Source organism: Dendrobates tinctorius, unplaced genomic scaffold (genome assembly GCF_039654945.1).
Source record: "Dendrobates tinctorius isolate UK_male_01 unplaced genomic scaffold, ASM3965494v1 ptg000037l, whole genome shotgun sequence".
Lineage (NCBI taxonomy): Eukaryota > Metazoa > Chordata > Amphibia > Anura > Dendrobatidae > Dendrobates > Dendrobates tinctorius.
In genome coordinates, this window is record NW_027361705.1 from 23329162 (window position 1) to 23347103 (window position 17942).

At 44.8% G+C, this 17942-nt stretch overlaps 1 protein-coding gene across 3 annotated transcripts in view; it reads right to left on the minus strand.

Annotated features, from left to right (window-relative positions):
• Positions 1 to 17942, minus strand: part of TMEM138 (transmembrane protein 138) — a 58840-nt gene that overhangs the window by 31688 nt on the left and 9210 nt on the right. For all 3 annotated transcript variants that reach the window (XM_073573911.1, XM_073573910.1, XM_073573909.1), the window contains exons 3-4: positions 2504 to 2675; positions 2347 to 2422 (exon numbers count right to left, since the gene is read on the minus strand). In XM_073573911.1, the coding sequence (XP_073430012.1) occupies positions 2347 to 2422; positions 2504 to 2675 (248 nt within the window). The remainder of the gene's footprint in view (positions 1 to 2346; positions 2423 to 2503; positions 2676 to 17942) is intronic.

A 17942-nucleotide genomic window follows, 5' to 3' on the forward strand; every position in this document is an offset into this window, starting at 1 on the left:
GAGCTACCGGCGGAGGCGCGGCAGGGGGCGGGGCTTAGCGGCGGCCGTGCGCAGGCCGTCGCTGCACTCAAAAGCGCTAGTGTGAAACTAGCCTAACACGGACTTCTATCTAGCTAGAAATCCGGCCCAACCCTGGAGACGTGAAGAGATAGACGCAGCTCCTCATTCTGCTTATAACAGTATTAATCCAGCGTCCAGAGGGGACTGCAGAAAAATGAAGGGCGAGAGTCTGTGAGCAGTAGATATGGGAGCAGTTGCTATGCCAGGACCCCAACGTCTTTATGTGAAGCAAAGGTTGAGACCTGCTCTGCTGAAAATCAAGGCACCTATCTGTAATGGCCGAAAACACAACAATCGTGTGAAAAATCAGATTTCCGCCAGACATACTAATGCACTAGAGACTGCGCGGCAGAAGATTACAATTACGCCAGTAAAATACACGACTCTTAGAGTACTATTACGTCAGTGACTGTACGGCTCCAGAGACTGTACGACTGGGTCAACTGGGGGCTCCTGGACGATGGGAGAGGACCACAGTGGAGGAAGAGGAATTACACATGAGAACAATCCCACTAAGCGCTGCCAGAAGGTTAGGGGACAGGAAAGCCGAGGAGGGAGTCAGTCTGCAGTGCAGCTACTTACGACAGATGTCCTGTAGGAGACATCATGGCTGTAGAGAGAGACAGGCAGGTCTCATAGATGGATGAGGCTCCTCTGTACCCCAGCCGGAAAATGGCGTCTGTTAGAAGACGCAGGGCAGAACACGCGCGCTGTGAGGACGGCCAGAACACCGGGAAGCCTGCTCTCAGCTAAACGCGGGGCCCGGAGGAACAATATGGCGGCGGCTCCAGCCCACAGAGGAGGCTGAGGGTAGTGGGCGGAGCCTGACGCCACACAGGAAGGGGAAAGAGACACAGGCGGGAAAAAAGCCCGCCCAGAGCCGAGAGGAAGGGGGGCGGAGTCAGCGCTGTAACTAGGCCCAAGATGAAGCCGGGACCTAGATTTCAGCCAGCGGCCGGCGGCGCGGGAGGGGGGCCCGCGGAGGTCATAAAATAGCGCCAAACGGGTCCCCACAGTGGCGCCAGGGTGCTAAACGTGACGCAAACAAAGCGCCATGACGCCGCTTAGACAGGCTGCAAGGGGACACAAAGAATAGGAAGCCTCTGTGTGCCAAAACCCCTCTATTCCGCAAAGGATCTGCAAGGCAGTGCAGAGGCCCCAGGAACCAGCCGGAAGGTATGAACTGCGCTAGCCGCCCAAACCACCCTCTCTTTGAAAAAAGTTTTTTTTTCCTCTCTTTCTTCTTCTACCTTTCCTATTTTCTTCTCCTCTTCAGCACCTGGGGGGAAAGAGGGAAAGTACCTCCTCAATCACGAAAATCGGACGTCCGGAATCCATGTTGCAGGACGTCAGAGTCTCCTTGACCGAGAGGCCCTGGTGGGCGAGTGGGTGGGAGACGTAGGCAGGACCAGGTATTCTTTCTCTTGCGGATCCCCTAAACACGTGTCTGTGTTAGGGATTTTGGGGTCCTGCCGTCCAGACATATGAGGATACGGGGTGGCAGTACATGCCGTACTCATAGTCTCTGTGTGGGAGTACAGTAGTGATCATTCACACTGTATCCCTCCGTAAAACTGAAAAGAAACGACGCACATTAGGTAGATAAGGGTCTAGTGAAAGACCCGTGTCCACCTCCTACTGACACTAAGCTAAACTGAACATCCTACTTCCTGTCGGTGGGGTGTAAACTGCGGAGGAGGAGCTAACTTTTTTCTGCATAGTGTCAGCCTCCTAGTGGCAGCAGCATACACCCATGGTTTCTGTGTCCCCCAATGAAGCGATAGAGAAAGTTGGATTTTAGTATTTGATATATTTTATTTTAATTTACAGGGTTCATGGGACACATATTAAATGATCACTGAGGCTTCATTAATGAGGAGAATATGGGTTAATTAATCCTCACTATGATGGCACAGTGATTGTTGACATTTGAAGTCAGCTATCTCCATCAGCCCTATAAAAAAAACAGAATGGAGGACTTGCAGCGCCCATGCCAGGCTTTGCCACTTCATTCAATCACTGACTGCAAAAATGAGGGATCCCAACAATCAGAAATGTATCACCCATCATGTGGACAGATGATAAATGTCATTCAGTTGGAAAACCCCTAAAAATCTACTTCTGCAGAGGAAAGGACATTCCAATCTACACCACAGTGATGTGCTAAGTCTATAAAGCAAGTCGCCAAATAAGATTTAACGAGACTGAGTTGCTGAGACTAGCGGCAGAATTTTAGTATAAGATGAAGATCTGCCAATATACCCCATCCTGAGCTAAAAGACTCACCGACTCGCTGCAGAACAAACAACGCCTGCAATCCATCGGACCACACAAAGATATTTTCTGTTTTCCACCGCAAATTCTAGAAAAAAAAGAAAAAAAAGACACAATACAGACAAGGTGGGAGGACAACATGGACACCCAATATAATAGATACACTTACCATAAGCCATACGTGTAAAGACACACTGAGGGTTAAATGCAAAGCGCAGAGAAATACTGTGACTTGGAAACGCTGGCATAGTAAGCCCAGAAGCCCAGCTTGGAACACAAAGGTGTTAAACAGCATAAGGAACAGGACAATGGCCGCAAATAAAGTACCGACATCCTGCAAACTGAAACAGAAGAGGACGGTGCTCAATATCTGCTTTATTCTAATACAATACAGAACTGAAGCGTGAAGGAAAATGCTCATCAGACATCACAAAAAGGATGTGGGGGGGGTAGTGGCCTATTCTTAAAGAGAACGTGTCAGTAGGATCAGCTCTCCTACGTCATATGTATGGGAATGAAGGTGACAGACAGCTGAATAAAATGACACCTTGATATCTGTGATCCGATGTCTTATTCCAGAGAAATGCACATTTTTTTAACATGTAAATGAGCTGTTAAGATCTTTGGACCAGACATAGATCTCCCTGACAATCTGCCTCCAGACATTATTGTAAATGAAAGGGAGATTTGCCAGTGTGAGACATCAGGAGAGCAGACTGTCAGTAATTACATGTCTCACTTACATGTGGATTTTTCTCTGGACTAAGACATCGGATCACAGATATTAAGGTATCATTTTATTCAACTTCCTATGACCTACATGCCCATATAGACGGCTTGTAAAAATGAGTTAGTGAACAAATTCTGTGCTGCCGACAGAATTGAGACGTATATCCCAGTATGGTAAGTAAGGTGGTAGTTTATTTCAACTTGTTTCGAAGTATATAACTTCTTCTTCTGGAAAAACCACATATACAGTCTGATGTCTGATGGTCTTTGCTGACCCATAGATCCGCTGCAGCTGATTTTCTACATTAGGAGTTTAACCCCTTTACCCCCAAGGGTGGTTTGCACGTTCATGACTGGGCCAATTTTTACAATTCTGACCACTGTCCCTTTATGAGGTAATAACTCTCTGGAACGCTTCCATGGATCCCAATGATTCTGGCACTATTTTCTCGTGACATATTGTACTTGATGATAGTGGTAAAATTTCTTTGATATGATTTGCGCTTATTTGTGAAAAAAACTAAATTTGGTGAAAATTTGAATTTTTATGCCCTTAAATCACAGAGATATGTCACACAAAATACTTAATAAGTAACATTTCCCACATGTCTACTTTACATCAGCACAATTTTGGAACCAAAACTTATTTATGTTTGGAACTTATAAGGGTTAAAAGATGACCAGCGATTTCTCATTTTTACAACAAAATTTAAAATTTTTTTTTTTTTTTTTTTTTAGGGACCACATCACATTTGAAGTCACTTTGAGGGGTCTATATGATAGAAAATACCCAAAAGTGACACCATTTTAAAAACGGCACCCCTCAAGGTGCTCAAAACCACGTTCAAGAAGTTCATTAACCCTTCAGGTGCTTCACAGGAATTTTTGGAATGTTTTTTTTTCTTTAAAAAAAAAGAACATTTAACTTTTTTCACAAAAAAATTACTTCAGATCCAATTTGTTTTATTTTACCAAGGGTAACAGGAGAAATTGGACCCCAAACGTTGTTGTACAATTTGTCCTGAGTACGCTGATACCCCATATGTGGGGGTAAACCACTGTTTGGGCGCATGGCAGAGCTCAGAAGGGAAGGAGCGCCGTTTCACTTTTCAATGCAAAATTGCCTGGAATTGAGATCAGATGCCATGTCACATTGGGAGAGCACCTGATGTGCCTAAACAGTGCCCCCCCCCTCAATTCTAACTCCAACCCTAACTCTAATCCTAACCCTAACTTTAGCCCCAACCCTAACCCTAATGGGAAAATGGAAAAAAATATTTTTTTTTAATTTTATTATTTTTCCCTAACTAAGGGGCTGATAAAGGGGGGTTGATTTATTATTTATAGCGGATGTTTACAGCGGGTTTTTATTAGTCCATGAGCCAAGAGCCAATTTTGACGATATCGGTACCACCCGGAGTGACTAATTCTCTTTGGTGTTTTTAGGTAGATGCATGTCTGTAGTTTATGTTTTGATATGATAGCCCTTGCACATCAGTAGCTTAACCCCTTCAGGCCTATTTGTACCCAAATGCCTAGGCCATTTTTTGTAAATCTGACCTGTCACTTCATGTGGTAATAACTTTGGGACGCTATCACCTACCCACGCCATTCTGAGATTGTTTTCTCGTGACATATTGTACTTCATGGTAGTGCTAATTGTGAGTCAATAGATTTTACCTTTCTGCATAAAAAATTACAAAATACACGAAAATTCGGGAAAAATTCGCTATTTTTGAACTTTGAAATTCTTTACTTTTTACAAAAATGCTGATACCCCCCATAACAGTTATTAGTTTACATTCTCCACATGTCTACTTCACATTGGCATCATTTTGGAAATGAAATTTTATATTTTTCGGATGTGATAAGGCTCATAGTTTTATACGCAATTTTTAAAGTTTACGACTAAATTTCCAAAACCCATTTTTCCAAGGACCAAGTCAGTTCGGACGTCACTTTATGGGTCGTGTATAACAGAACCCACCCATACATTACCCCATTTTGCAAACTACACCCCTCAAGGTGTCCAAAACGGATTTTCAAAACTTTGTTAACCCCTTAGGTGTTGCACAGGAATTCAAGCAAAATGACAGTGAAATATCAAAATTTCAATTTTTTGGCAGATATTCCATTGTAATCCAATTTTACCTGCAATCCAGCAAGGGTTAACAGCAAACCCAAAATTGGTTACCCCAATTCCGCAGTTTATAGAAACACCCCACATGTACACGTAAACTAAATTATGGGCGCGCAAGAGGGCTCAGCACAGAAGGAGAGCTAGGCGGTTTTTGGGATAATAGATTACACTGGAAGAAATCCAGTGGGCCATGTCGTATTGGAGAGACCCTGAGGTACCCCCAGAGTGGAAACCCCCAAAAGGTTACCGCATTTTGGAAACTACACCGCCTAAGGAATGTTTTAGGGGGTATAGTAACCACTTTGACCCAACAAGCGCTCCATTGGAGTTTCATGCACTTGGTTGAGGAAATTGAAAAGTACGTTTTTTTTACCGGAAAAAGTCGCTTTAGTCCCACATTTTTCATTTTGAAAAGGGGGACCAGGAAAAAGTACACCCCACTTTTTATTCCCCATTGTCTCCCGAACACGGCAATACCACAAGTGTTGTCTAAAACCACAGTATTGGCGCATATGGGAGGGGGAGGATGTGTAGTGTAGTGTTTTTTTTAACTTTCTTTTACACTTTTTGCCTGCCTGCCCAGACTTGCTGGGACTTGTGGTACCACAAGTTCCAGGGAGTGCAGGCAGGTCCGGCCAGCCTGCACAGTGCAGCGATTGTCCCTGTATGAGACCCTGTGCTGACAGGATCTCATACAGGCAGAGGCGACACTGTGTCGGCCCTGCTACATCGCTGCTATGGCTAGAACGATGTTCTAGCCAATTGCAGCACAGGGGGGGGAGATCAGACACCGACATCCTCCCCCTGGCCTGTGGAGTGACTGGTAAATTGACCAATCGCTCCACAGGCACGAACCCCTGCAGCGAATCACGCCATGTTTTACAAGGCATGCTGCGATTCGCTGGGCTATATAGCCCAGCGAATCACAGTGATTCTAGCTGCAGGGGGTCGGCGCGATGGCCACACACGGCGAGGGGACAAGCCCTGCTGCCGGTAAGTGCGGCCATCTACCCCCGATCCCCGCGCGATTAGCGGCGGGGACGCTAAAGGGGTTGTGCCGTACTAGTACTGCTCTTGTCCTTTGGTCCAGGACGAGAGAGCAGTACTCGTATGGCGCTCGGTGCCAAGGGTTTTAATGTTTTTCTTTGTGTTTGCAGGTGTTTACTGACATATCTAATGGCATGATGGAAGTACCAGCGAGGAAGAAATCACGGATCGACTGTATCATACACTGCTCTAATGATGACAGTGATGATCTGGCATCCCTACAGGATTTGGACTCCTGGAAAACATTGCTTAGGGCTGCAGAGATCAGACAGCATGAATCCGTCCTGGAAGCAGCTAAGGGCCTTGAAGAACGAGAAATACCACACATACAATATCACCGTAAATATCGTAGTCTCTTTACAATGAAGAAGTCACTGGATTCTATCCTTGCCAAGGGTGTCAATGTCGAAACAGCAAGCGAAATCCCCAGGAGGAGGCTACCGAGGTGTACCCCCAGTGATAGCAGGGTGTATGCCAAAGTATGTATGTTCTGCGAGAAGTCAAGCAAGTATCTCAAAGGAGAAAAAACAAGGGAGCCAATCGTCCAGTGTGTTGAGCTACGAGCAGATGAGACGATCCGCAGAGCAGCGATAAGGAAAGGCACACAGAGAATCCTTGGTTTACTTAGCAGAGACCTTGTTGCTTCAGAGGGGCACTACCACAAGTCGTGCTACAAACTATTCACAAAAGATGATTCCCAAGTGGCCTGTAGGTCTGGTGCAGCAGAAAATCAGGAAGAAAGCAAGGAAGTACGCTACGGAGAGGCAGAGAGAGAAGCCCTTGAGGAACTCTTCTTGTATATAAGGACTGAATTGTTCCCAAACCCAGAAGTACTGCCTATGATAAACCTCACATCTAGGCTTCAGAGATGCATGATGTCCCGTGGTATCATCAAACTGAAACCATCGACAAAGAAACATGTTCGCCGAAAACTTGAAACAGAGTTTGGTGAATCACTCCGCTTTCTCTCCGATGAGAAAGGTAAGCTTCTAGTCTATCCATATAGCCTATCAATGGACGACCTTGCCCGGCAAGCACACAGCATGACAAAAGATCTGCAAAAAGCAAGAGCCGCTAACTCTGGAGATGTCGTAACCAAAGCAGCAATGCAGCTGAGGAATGAGATCAAGAAGCAAGATGTGAGTCAGCCATGGCCTCCCGATACAGATCAGAATGTCGTTCCTGCATTAGTCACTCAATTCCTGCAAACCCTGCTTAAAGGAGATTGTGAGTGCCAAACTCCCTCTGAAAGAGCTCAACGTCTTGCCACATCCTTCGGCAGTGACTTGGTTTTTGCTGTTACCAATGGAATGACAAAGCCACCCAAGCACGTACTGCTGTCCTTTGCGATTAAGTCTTTGACCGGCAATACAGAACTGGTTCGAACTCTGAATCGTCTTGGCCACTGTGTGTCATATTCAACGGCTGAGGAGATCGATACAGCCCTTTGTATCCAGAAGTTGGAATGTTCAACGGATGACATCCCAATGCCAGCAAATATCTACCCTGGTGTGTTCACAACCTTGGCCTGGGATAACATTGACAGACTTGAGGAGACACTAAGTGGAGCAGGTACATCTCATAGAGTCAATGGCATCGCTGTTCAGTCCAATGTTGCATGCTCTGTGACAAAAGTCCTGCCAGATGTAACCAAGTCGAAGAAAAGAAGCATAATTCCGATAGAATTAATGCTACCAATATACAATGTTGGGCGGCGGGGAGGGCCACCCAGGATTGAGACTGCGAATGTTAACACTACCGAGGAGGTCCAGGATTCAAAAACCAAGAACCATATCTGGCTTCTGGCTAGAATGTCAGACCATGAGGATCAGACCATTAGCAGTTGGACTGGGTTCAACATCCAAATCCGCAGCGACATTGTAGTGGCCCAGGACACTGTAAGCTACCTGCCCACTATCAATGCTCCTGCAACAGCCATGTCCACTGTGAATGAAGTCTTGGAGCAAACACATGCCATCATGCAGACCCTGAAGCTTAACAGAGTTGTGTGCGTGTTTGATCAAGCACTCTATGCCAAAGCTGCCGAGGTTATCTGGAAACAGGATAAGTTCAAGAACATTATAATTAGAATGGGTGTCTTCCACACAATCTGTAATCTCCTCTCCATCATAGGTAAGAGATTTCAGGATGCAGGCCTTAGTGATCTGTGTGTTGAATCCGGTGTCATCGCTGAAGGATCAGTGTCTGGAGTGATGGACGGCCGGAGGTACAACAGAGCAGTGAGACTACACAAGCTGGTCTATGAAGCACTTATGAGGCTTGCATGGAAAAACTTCCTTCCATGGCTAGAAGAAAACCAAGCAAGGGACCTTCACCATCTGGATGAAACACTGAAGAACATCACAAACTTTCGCATCAGTGTGTTGCAGGGATCCTTCGAAAAGTTCTTGGATAATGAATCTTGCACACTTACCCTGAAGCTCTTTCAAGTTTATCTTGAGACCTTCAGAAATGAACAACTCTCAGCATTCTGGATGTCATACTTGGACATGGTCGAGACCATGCTGGCCCTGGTTCGAGCCTCAAGAGAAGGCAACTGGATGCTTCACCTAGGAGCAATCCGACAGATGATACCGTGGTGTTTTGCCTATGACAAGGTCAACTATGCCCGATACCTAACCTATTACTATGCTACGATGTCTCGGCTTTCCATAGACCACCCAGAGGTCCATGAATACTTCATGAAAGGTGGCTTTTCGGTCCAGATCGGTAGCAAGAATCCTTTTGGACGGATTCCTGTGGACCAGACCATCGAAGAAACAATCAACAAAGACACCCAGACACCAGGGGGCACAAAAGGCTTCAGTCTCAAAGTTGGAGGTGTCGCCAGATTCTACCTGACATCGGAGTACCGCAGCATGTACTTGAGGCAGCTGAGGGCCCTAGTAGGCCAACAATATACTGACTTCAGACATTCAGACCTACAGGTGTCCAGGATTAGAAGAGATGAAGCCGATGTCTGATCTTTTGTTGAACTGCTGGAGACTGGTTGGTTGAACCCCTTCAACAAAGAGCATAATGGTGAACTTATCAGTTTATCAACAGCGACTGCAGCACCACCAGATGTAGCCAAAGACCTTCTAGGGGCATACAGTATAGTAGAGGATGCATATCACACATTCAATGATGAGCTTTTGGGTACCGATACGCCAACTACACTGTTTCATGACAAGATGACGAAGAACAATCTTAAAACGTTCTCTAACATCAGAATGAAGACACACAGACAAGGCCTTGGCAAGGAGGTAATTTTGAAGGCTGACAGGAACCAATTTGGCCAGATGATACCTGTAGCTGAGAACAGAAAGCTACAAATGAGTGATGTCTTGACTCATCCCATGGGGCCATTGCCATGGGCACTTGCCAACGGTGATGGGTCTATCCGCAAGACCTACAAGGCTGCCCTAGCAAGGGAGTTGGAGAGGAATGCTTCTCCTGCAGAGGTGATCCCTGAGCCCTCTGCAACCATCATTGATGGGATGAGCCTGGTTCAGAAACTGAAGAGAAACGATGCAACATTTGCCCAGCTAGCAGGCACAGCAATGAGTCGCGCTATCCATGAGGGTGCTAAGAGCAAGCGCATTGATATTGTCTTTGACGTCTACAAGGAGACATCCATCAAAGATACAGAAAGAGTCAACAGATATGAAGGCACAGGGATCCATTTCAAGAACATTCAACATGGGCACAACATCCAGCAGTGGAGAAAGCTACTAAGTAATTCCTCCAACAAGGCAAGTCTCATAAAGTTTCTGGTAGAAGAATGGAAGGCGAAACACCACAGGGAGAAGCTTGAGGAGAAGGAGATGTATGTCACATGTGAGCAGCTCTGCTTTAAGATCACCAAAGAACAGTGGGAAGAGGCTGCTGACCTTAAGTCAAGTCAAGAAGAAGCAGACACACGCCTCCTTCTCCATGCTCTTCATGCAGCAGAATCTGGTTACAAGTCTGTCATCATCACTTCAGAGGATACTGATGTCATGGTCCTGTGTCTGGGCATGTGCCACAAAATCCCATCCCACCTGTTCCAGAAATGCGGTACACAGAACCGGACAAGATTCCTGGATATCACCACTCTGAGCAGAACATTGGGAGGCAGCGTGTGTGATTCATTGATTGGTATGCATGCATTTACAGGCTATGACACAGTCAGTGCATTCGCTGGCCGTGGGAAGAAGACGACACTCAAGCAGTTGAAGATGAACAAGACATACCAGGATGCCTTTCAGGAAGTTGGTCGTTCATGGGAAGTGTCTCCCGAACTCTTTGAGAAGTTACAGGAAATCACCTGCCACATGTACCTGCCAACTACCCAAACAACTGAGGTAAACAGGCTCCGGTATCAGCTGTTCTGTGCCAGACGTGGAGTGGTAGAGTCAAGTCAACTCCCTCCTTGCCAAGACTGCCTTATCATGCATGCACTGCGTGCATACTACCAGGCTGCGATCTGGAGAAGTCTGCAGAGCCAGCCATTTGTTGCAAACCCAACAGACTGCGGTTGGATGATAGATAATGACGGAAAGCTTGTTGTCAAGTGGATGCGAGGGGCACCAGCACCAGAAGCTATTATCCAGCTACTGTCCTGCAAGTGTGTGCGGTCATGCGAACTTCCTCAGTGTACTTGCCTCAGCAATGGCCTGAAGTGCACGGACATGTGCAGGTTACAGACATGCCAGAACAAGGGTATTGAAGACTAGCCAGTAGAACAACAGTCAGATTCAGAGTCTGATGTTGAAGATATTATGGAGTAACGTTATATAATTATACATACACACACAATATATATATATATACACACACACACACACACACACACACACACACACACACACACACACACACACACACACACACACACACACACACATATTAGTATGGACAAGCCCATGACATGTTCAGTGTGTATTTACATAACCTGGATTAAATTTTGTTACAAATACTACATGCATTGTATTGACATTTTGGCATTTCCCCTAAATCGACCTTTAATCATTATTTTTTGGAAATATAGGTAGGATCTATTCAAAAGGTGAAAAATACCATTAACCCCTTCGCGCCGGCCGCCGTAGCGGTACGGCGAATCGTACCCGGATCATACGCCGGGCGATCGCTGCGGGTCGGGAGCCAGTTCCCGGTGCAAAGTGGTTACTGTACCTCCTAAAACATTCCTTAGGGGGTGTAGTTTCAAAAATGGGGTCACTTTTTTGGGGTTTCCACTGTGCGGGACCTCAGTGTGTCTCCAAATGTGACATGGCCCCATAGATTTCTTACAGTGAATTTTGCCGCAGCTTCGCTTACGAAGCCTGCCGTGCGCCAATACTGTGGTTTTAGACAACACTTGTGGTTTGCCGTGTTCGGGAGACAATGGGGAATAAAAAGTGGGGTGTACTTTTTCCTGGTCCCCCTTTTCAAAATGAAAAATGTGGGACTAAAGCGACATTTTTCTGTAAAAAACGTACTTTTCAATTTCCTCAACCAAGTGCATGAAACTCCAATGGAGCGCTTGTTGGGTCAAAGTGGTTACTATACCCCCTAAAACATTCCTTAGGGGGTGTAGTTTCCAAAATGCGGTAACCTTTTGAGGGTTTCCACTCTTGGGGTACCTCAGGGTCTCTCCAATACGACATGGCCCACTGGATTTCTTCCAGTGTAATCTATTATCCTAAAAACCGCCTAGCTCTCCTTCTGTGCTGAGCCCTCTTGCGTGCCCATAATTTAGTTTACGTGTACATGTGGGGTGTTTCTATAAACTGCGGAATTGGGGTAACCAATTTTGGGTTTGGGTTTGCTGTTAAACCTTGCTGGGTTGCAGGTAAAATTGGATTACAATGGAATATCTGCCAAAAAATTGAAATTTTGATATTTCACTGTCATTTTGCTTGAATTCCTGTGCAACACCTAAGGGGTTAACAAAGTTTTGAAAATCCGTTTTGGACACCTTGAGGGGTGTAGTTTGCAAAATGGGGTAATGTATGGGTGGGTTCTGTTATACACGACCCATAAAGTGACGTCCGAACTGACTTGGTCCTTGGAAAAATGGGTTTTGGAAATTTAGTCGTAAACTTTAAAAATTGCGTATAAAACTATGAGCCTTATCACATCCGAAAAATATAAAATTTCATTTCCAAAATGATGCCAATGTGAAGTAGACATGTGGAGAATGTAAACTAATAACTGTTATGGGGGGTATCAGCATTTTTGTAAAAAGTAAAGAATTTCAAAGTTCAAAAATAGCGAATTTTTCCCGAATTTTCGTGTATTTTGTAATTTTTTATGCAGAAAGGTAAAATCTATTGACTCACAATTAGCACTACCATGAAGTACAATATGTCACGAGAAAACAATCTCAGAATGGCGTGGGTAGGTGATAGCGTCCCAAAGTTATTACCGCATGAAGTGACAGGTCAGATTTACAAAAAATGGCCTAGGCATTTGGGTACAAATAGGCCTGAAGGGGTTAAGCTACTGATGTGCAAGGGCTATCATATCAAAACATAAACTACAGACATGCATCTACCTAAAAACACCAAAGAGAATTAGTCACTCCGGGTAGTACTGATATCTGGCCCGGCTCATGGACTATATGTTTGGCAGCTGTCACACACTAAAAGACGCTTTTTATTGCAAAAAATAGTTTTTGCATCACCACATTTTGAGAGCTATAATTTTTCCATATTTTGGCCCATAGAGTCATGTGAGGTCTTGTTTTTAGCGGGACGAGTTGAAGTTTTTATTGTTACCATTTTCGGGCACATGACATTTTTTGATCGCTTTTTATTCCCATTTTTGGGAGGCAGAATGGACAAAAACCAGCGTTTCATGAATTTCTTTTGGGGGAGGGGCGCTTATACCGTTCCGCGTGTGGTAAAATTGATAACGCGGTTTTACAGCAATAGCTCATTTATATCATTTTTTTATGTTTTGGCGCTTTTATACAAAAAAAAAAACTTTTATATAAAAAAATAATTATTTTTGCATCGCTTTATTCTGAGAGCTACAACTTTTTTACTTTTACAGTGATGGAGCTGTACGGGGGCTTGTTTTTTGCGGGACAAGATGACGTTTTCAGCGGTACCACGTCTATTTATATCCGTCTTTTCAATCGCGTGTTATTCCACTTTTGGTTCGGCGTTATGATAAAGCATTTTTTTTAATGGTGTTCACTAAAGGGGTTAACTAGTGGGACAGTTTTATAGGTCAGGTCGTTATGGACGCGGCGATGGAATAAATATTGATTTTTATTTTTTTTTCAAATATTTTTACAATTATTTAATTGTTACTTTTACACTCTGTCCCACTATGGGACACTCATTTTGCCCAGTCTGATCTGCATGCTATAGAAGCTGTCAGAGCTGCACGAAGTTACAAACTGACCTGAGAAACTTCCTGGTCATCACTGTGCATGACAGGAAGTCTCTCAGCTCTGGAGACCCGGATGTCGTCAAGGCAGCGAGGTCATGACGCGGGGTCTCCAATCTAAAGGCAGAGGGGCTGTCAACCCCTCTGCCGGCTCCAGAACGCTGCAATCATGTTTGATCATGTTTAATCACAGTGATCCGGGGGTAAAGTACCGGGAGTGGTCCGTGACCGCTCCTGGCACTTAGTGCCGGGTGTCAGCTGTATCAGCTGACAATCGGCCGCAATCAGCCGCACTCCTCCCCCAAGAGCGCAGCTGATCGCCTATGACATACTATCTCTTTCATGGGCATTAAGGCCCAAGGCACCGGGACGGGATTGTGTTGTGAGTTCATTTTCCCCTTCACCATTGAGGTCTGATGAACTCCCTCTTCTGGTGAAGGAAGGTAGTGAGGCTGATTACCAAGCACCTGTGCAGGATGATGATGACTGGGTGACTGGAATTGCTGACTGGATATAAGGCAGCCGACGCCCTTCTGCCTTGCGGGTGATTTCTCTGAGGGATTCTAGGAGACCAGTCTGATTCCTGCTCCTCAAAAGCTAAGTTTTCTGCTCTGCTTTTTGCATTTGTGTTTTGGTTTTGTTTTGCCTTGTTCTTCTGGATTTCTGCCATTCCTTGCTGAGGTGAGCTGAATTCCTTTTTGCTCTGTCTTCAGAAAATACCTGAGTACTGATATAGTCTTTTTGAAGCCTAGCATCTTCAGGGCTTTTTTCCCTATCAGTCTGTTGGCTCTTGTTTTGATAGGGTTTTGGGCGGATTGCAGACAGCAGCTTTTCTATCCTGTCCTATTTAGTTAGCTTGGGCCCCATCATTTGCTCAGCCTATCTTTCTGTGTGAGTGTTTTTTCATCTTGCTTCACCGTCATTATATGTTGGGGGCTGCCTATTGCTTTGGGGGTCTGCTCTGGGGCAGTTTAGATTTCCCTTTCTGTCTTCAGGCTATTTAGTTTTCCGGCTGTGATCGAGGGGTCTAGGGCACCGTAGGAACCCCCCACGGCTACTGCTAGTTGTTGTTGATATGATCAGGGGTCTGCAATCGGATAGCTGCCAACTTCTCTGGTTTTTTGGACTTAGCTAGTATTTCTGTTTTTGCCTCCTACGGTCACTCATTCATAACATAATCACCCGCCATACCGCAGATCCTAGGGTACTCAATAGCAGGAAAGAATTGTAAAAAAAAAAAAAAAAGTGTATATTTTTTCCTCTATATCTCTGAGACCGAAGGGGGAATTTTTTTTTTCTCTCAATGGAGATAAAGTAATTGTCTGATCGTGTGGAGCAGCTCGCTGCGGAAGTGCGGGGAATTTCCGCCTACCTTGCTCATTTACATGCTGCTGAACCAAAGATCCCTACTCCTGATGTTTTTTTTGGGATCGGTCTAAATTTTTGAATTTCAAAAATAATTGTAAATTATTTTTTGCCTTGAAGCATAACTCGTCAGGGAGCTCCGCGCAGCAGGTTAAACTTGTCATCTCTTTGCTGCGTGGCGATCCCCAGGATTGGGCGTTTTCTTTGAAACCAGATGATCCTATTCTGACTAATGTGAACGCATTTTTTCAAGCCTTGGGGTTGTTGTATGACGAACCTAATGCTATTGATCAGGCTGAAAAGACCCTGTTGGCATTGAGCCAGGGTCGAGATTCTGCAGAATTGTACTGTCAAAAATTCCGAAAGTGGGCGGTCCTTACTACCTGGAATGATAATGCCTTGGCAGCTCTCTTTCGGAAGGGATTGTCAGAAGCCGTAAAAGATAATATGGTGGGATTTCCTGTCCCCTCTGGTCTTGACGATTCTATGTCATTAGCCATTCAGGTTGATCGGTGTTTACGTGAACGCAGGACTGCACGAGAGGTGTTGCCACCTGTTGAACAAGTGTCTGAACCTATGCAATGTGAAAGAGTTTTGTCCAGGGAGCAACGTCAGGAGTTCAGAAGGCGTAATAAGCTGTGTTTTTTTTTGTGGAGATGCCTCGCATATTATTTCTGTCTGTCCTAAACGAGAGAAATGTTTTGCACACACGTTTTCTGTGGGTGGTGTTCAACCTAAGTTTCTTCTGGCAATTACTCTGATCTGCTCCCTATCCATATTTTCCGCCAAGGCTTTTGTGGATTCAGGAGCAGCCCTGAACCTAATGGACTTGGATTTTGCTAAACGTTGTGGATTTCCGATGACGCCTCTGCAGACGCCTATCCCTTTGAGGGGGATTGATGCTACTCCTTTGGTGAAAAATAAGCCTCAGTTTTGGACCCAGTTGGTAATGCGGGTCGCCCCAGACCATCAAGAAAATTGCAGATTTTTGGTGTTGCATAATTTGCATGATACCATTGTTCTGGGGTTTCCCTGGTTGCAAAGTCATAATCCAGTTTTGGATTGGAAATCTGTGTCTGTGGTGAGTTGGGGTTGTCGGTGTGCCCTTAGTGAGGCTCCGTTTTTTTCCACCTCTCCTCAGTCATAGAATCATAGAATCGTAGAGTTGGAAGGGACCTCCTGGGCCATCTGGTCCAACCCCCTGCTCAAAGCAGGATTCGCTAAATCATCCCAGTCAGATGTCTGTCCAGCCTCTGTTTGAAGACTTCCATTGAACGAGAACTCACCACTTCTCGTGGCAGCCTGTTCCACTCATTGATCACTCTAACTGTCAAAAAGTTTTTTCTAATATCTAATCTGTGTCTCCTCCCATTCAGTTTCATCTCATTGCTTCTAGTCTTTCCTTGTGCAAATGAGAATAAAGTTGATCCTTCTACAATGTGACAGCCCTTTAGATATTTGTAGACAGCTATTAAGTCTCATCTCAGTCTTCTCTTTTGCAAACTAAACATTCCCAAATCCTGCAACCTTTCCCTTTTAAGACAGGGTTTGCAGACCGGTCACCATTCTGGTCGCTCTTTTCTGAACTTGCTCCAGTTTGTTGATGTCTTTTTTAAAATGTGGTGCCCAAAACTGGACACAATATTCCAGATGAGGTCTGACCAAAGAGGAGTAGAGGGAAATAATGACTTCACGTGATCTAGACTGTATGCTTCTGTTAATACATCCTAGAATTGCATTTGCCTTTTTTGCTGCTGCATCACACGGTTGACTCATATTCAGTCTGTGATCTATTAGTATACCCAAGTCTTTTTCACATGTGCTGTCACTTAGCCCTATTCCTCCCATTCTATATATGCTTTTTTCATTTTTATTGCCCAGATGTAGTACTTTGCATTTCTCCCTGTTAAAAACCATTCTGTTAGTTGCTGCCCACTTCTCCAGTTTATTTATATCTTTTTGAATCCTCTCTCTCTCTTCTCTAGTATTAGCTATCCCTCCTAGCTTTGTGTCATCAGCAAATTTAATCAGTTTACCCTCAATTCCTTCATCTAAATCGTTGATAAAGATGTTGAACAATACAGGGCCCAGGACAGAGCCCTGTGGTACCCACTTGAGACATTCTTCCAACTGGATGTGCAGCCATTTACGACCACTCTTTGGGTCTGATCACTAAGCCAGTTATGAATCCACCAAACAGTTGCCTTGTCCATTCCATACTTAGTCATTTTTTCAATAAGGATTGTATGAGAGACTTTGTCAAATGCTTTGCTGAAGTCAAGATATACTATATCTACAGTCGCATGATGTTCCTGACTATTTGGCGGACTTTTATGATGTATTTAGTGAGAATGAGTCTGCGTCTTTGCCTCCTCATAGGAGTTATGACTGTGCAATTGAACTGAGCCCGGGGTGTAAATTTCCCAAGGGTCGGCTCTTCAATTTATCTGTACCCGAGCACGAGGCTATGCGATCCTATATTAAGGAGGCATTGGAGAAGGGTCATATTAGACCATCCTCTTCACCTTTAGGTGTCGGTTTTTCTTTCATGGCCAAAAAGGATGGTTCATTAAGGCCTTGTATTGATTATCGTGCCCTCAACAAAATTACTATTAAATATCAGTATCCGTTACCCCTGATCTCGGATCTATTCTCCAGAGTTAAAGGTGCTTGCTGGTTTACCAAGCTTGACCTCAGGGGGGCGTATAATCTTATCTGCATTAAGCATGGGGATGAATGGAAGACGGCGTTTAATACTCCGGAGGGACATTTTGAGTACCTGGTGATGCCTTTTGGGCTCAATAATGCCCCCTCTGTCTTCCAGTGCTTCATGAACGACATTTTCCGAGACTTTCTGGATAGATAATCAAAAATGTATCTGGATGATATTTTGATCTTCTCCAAGGATTGGAGAATCATGTGGAAGATGTTCCGACTGTGTTCCGGA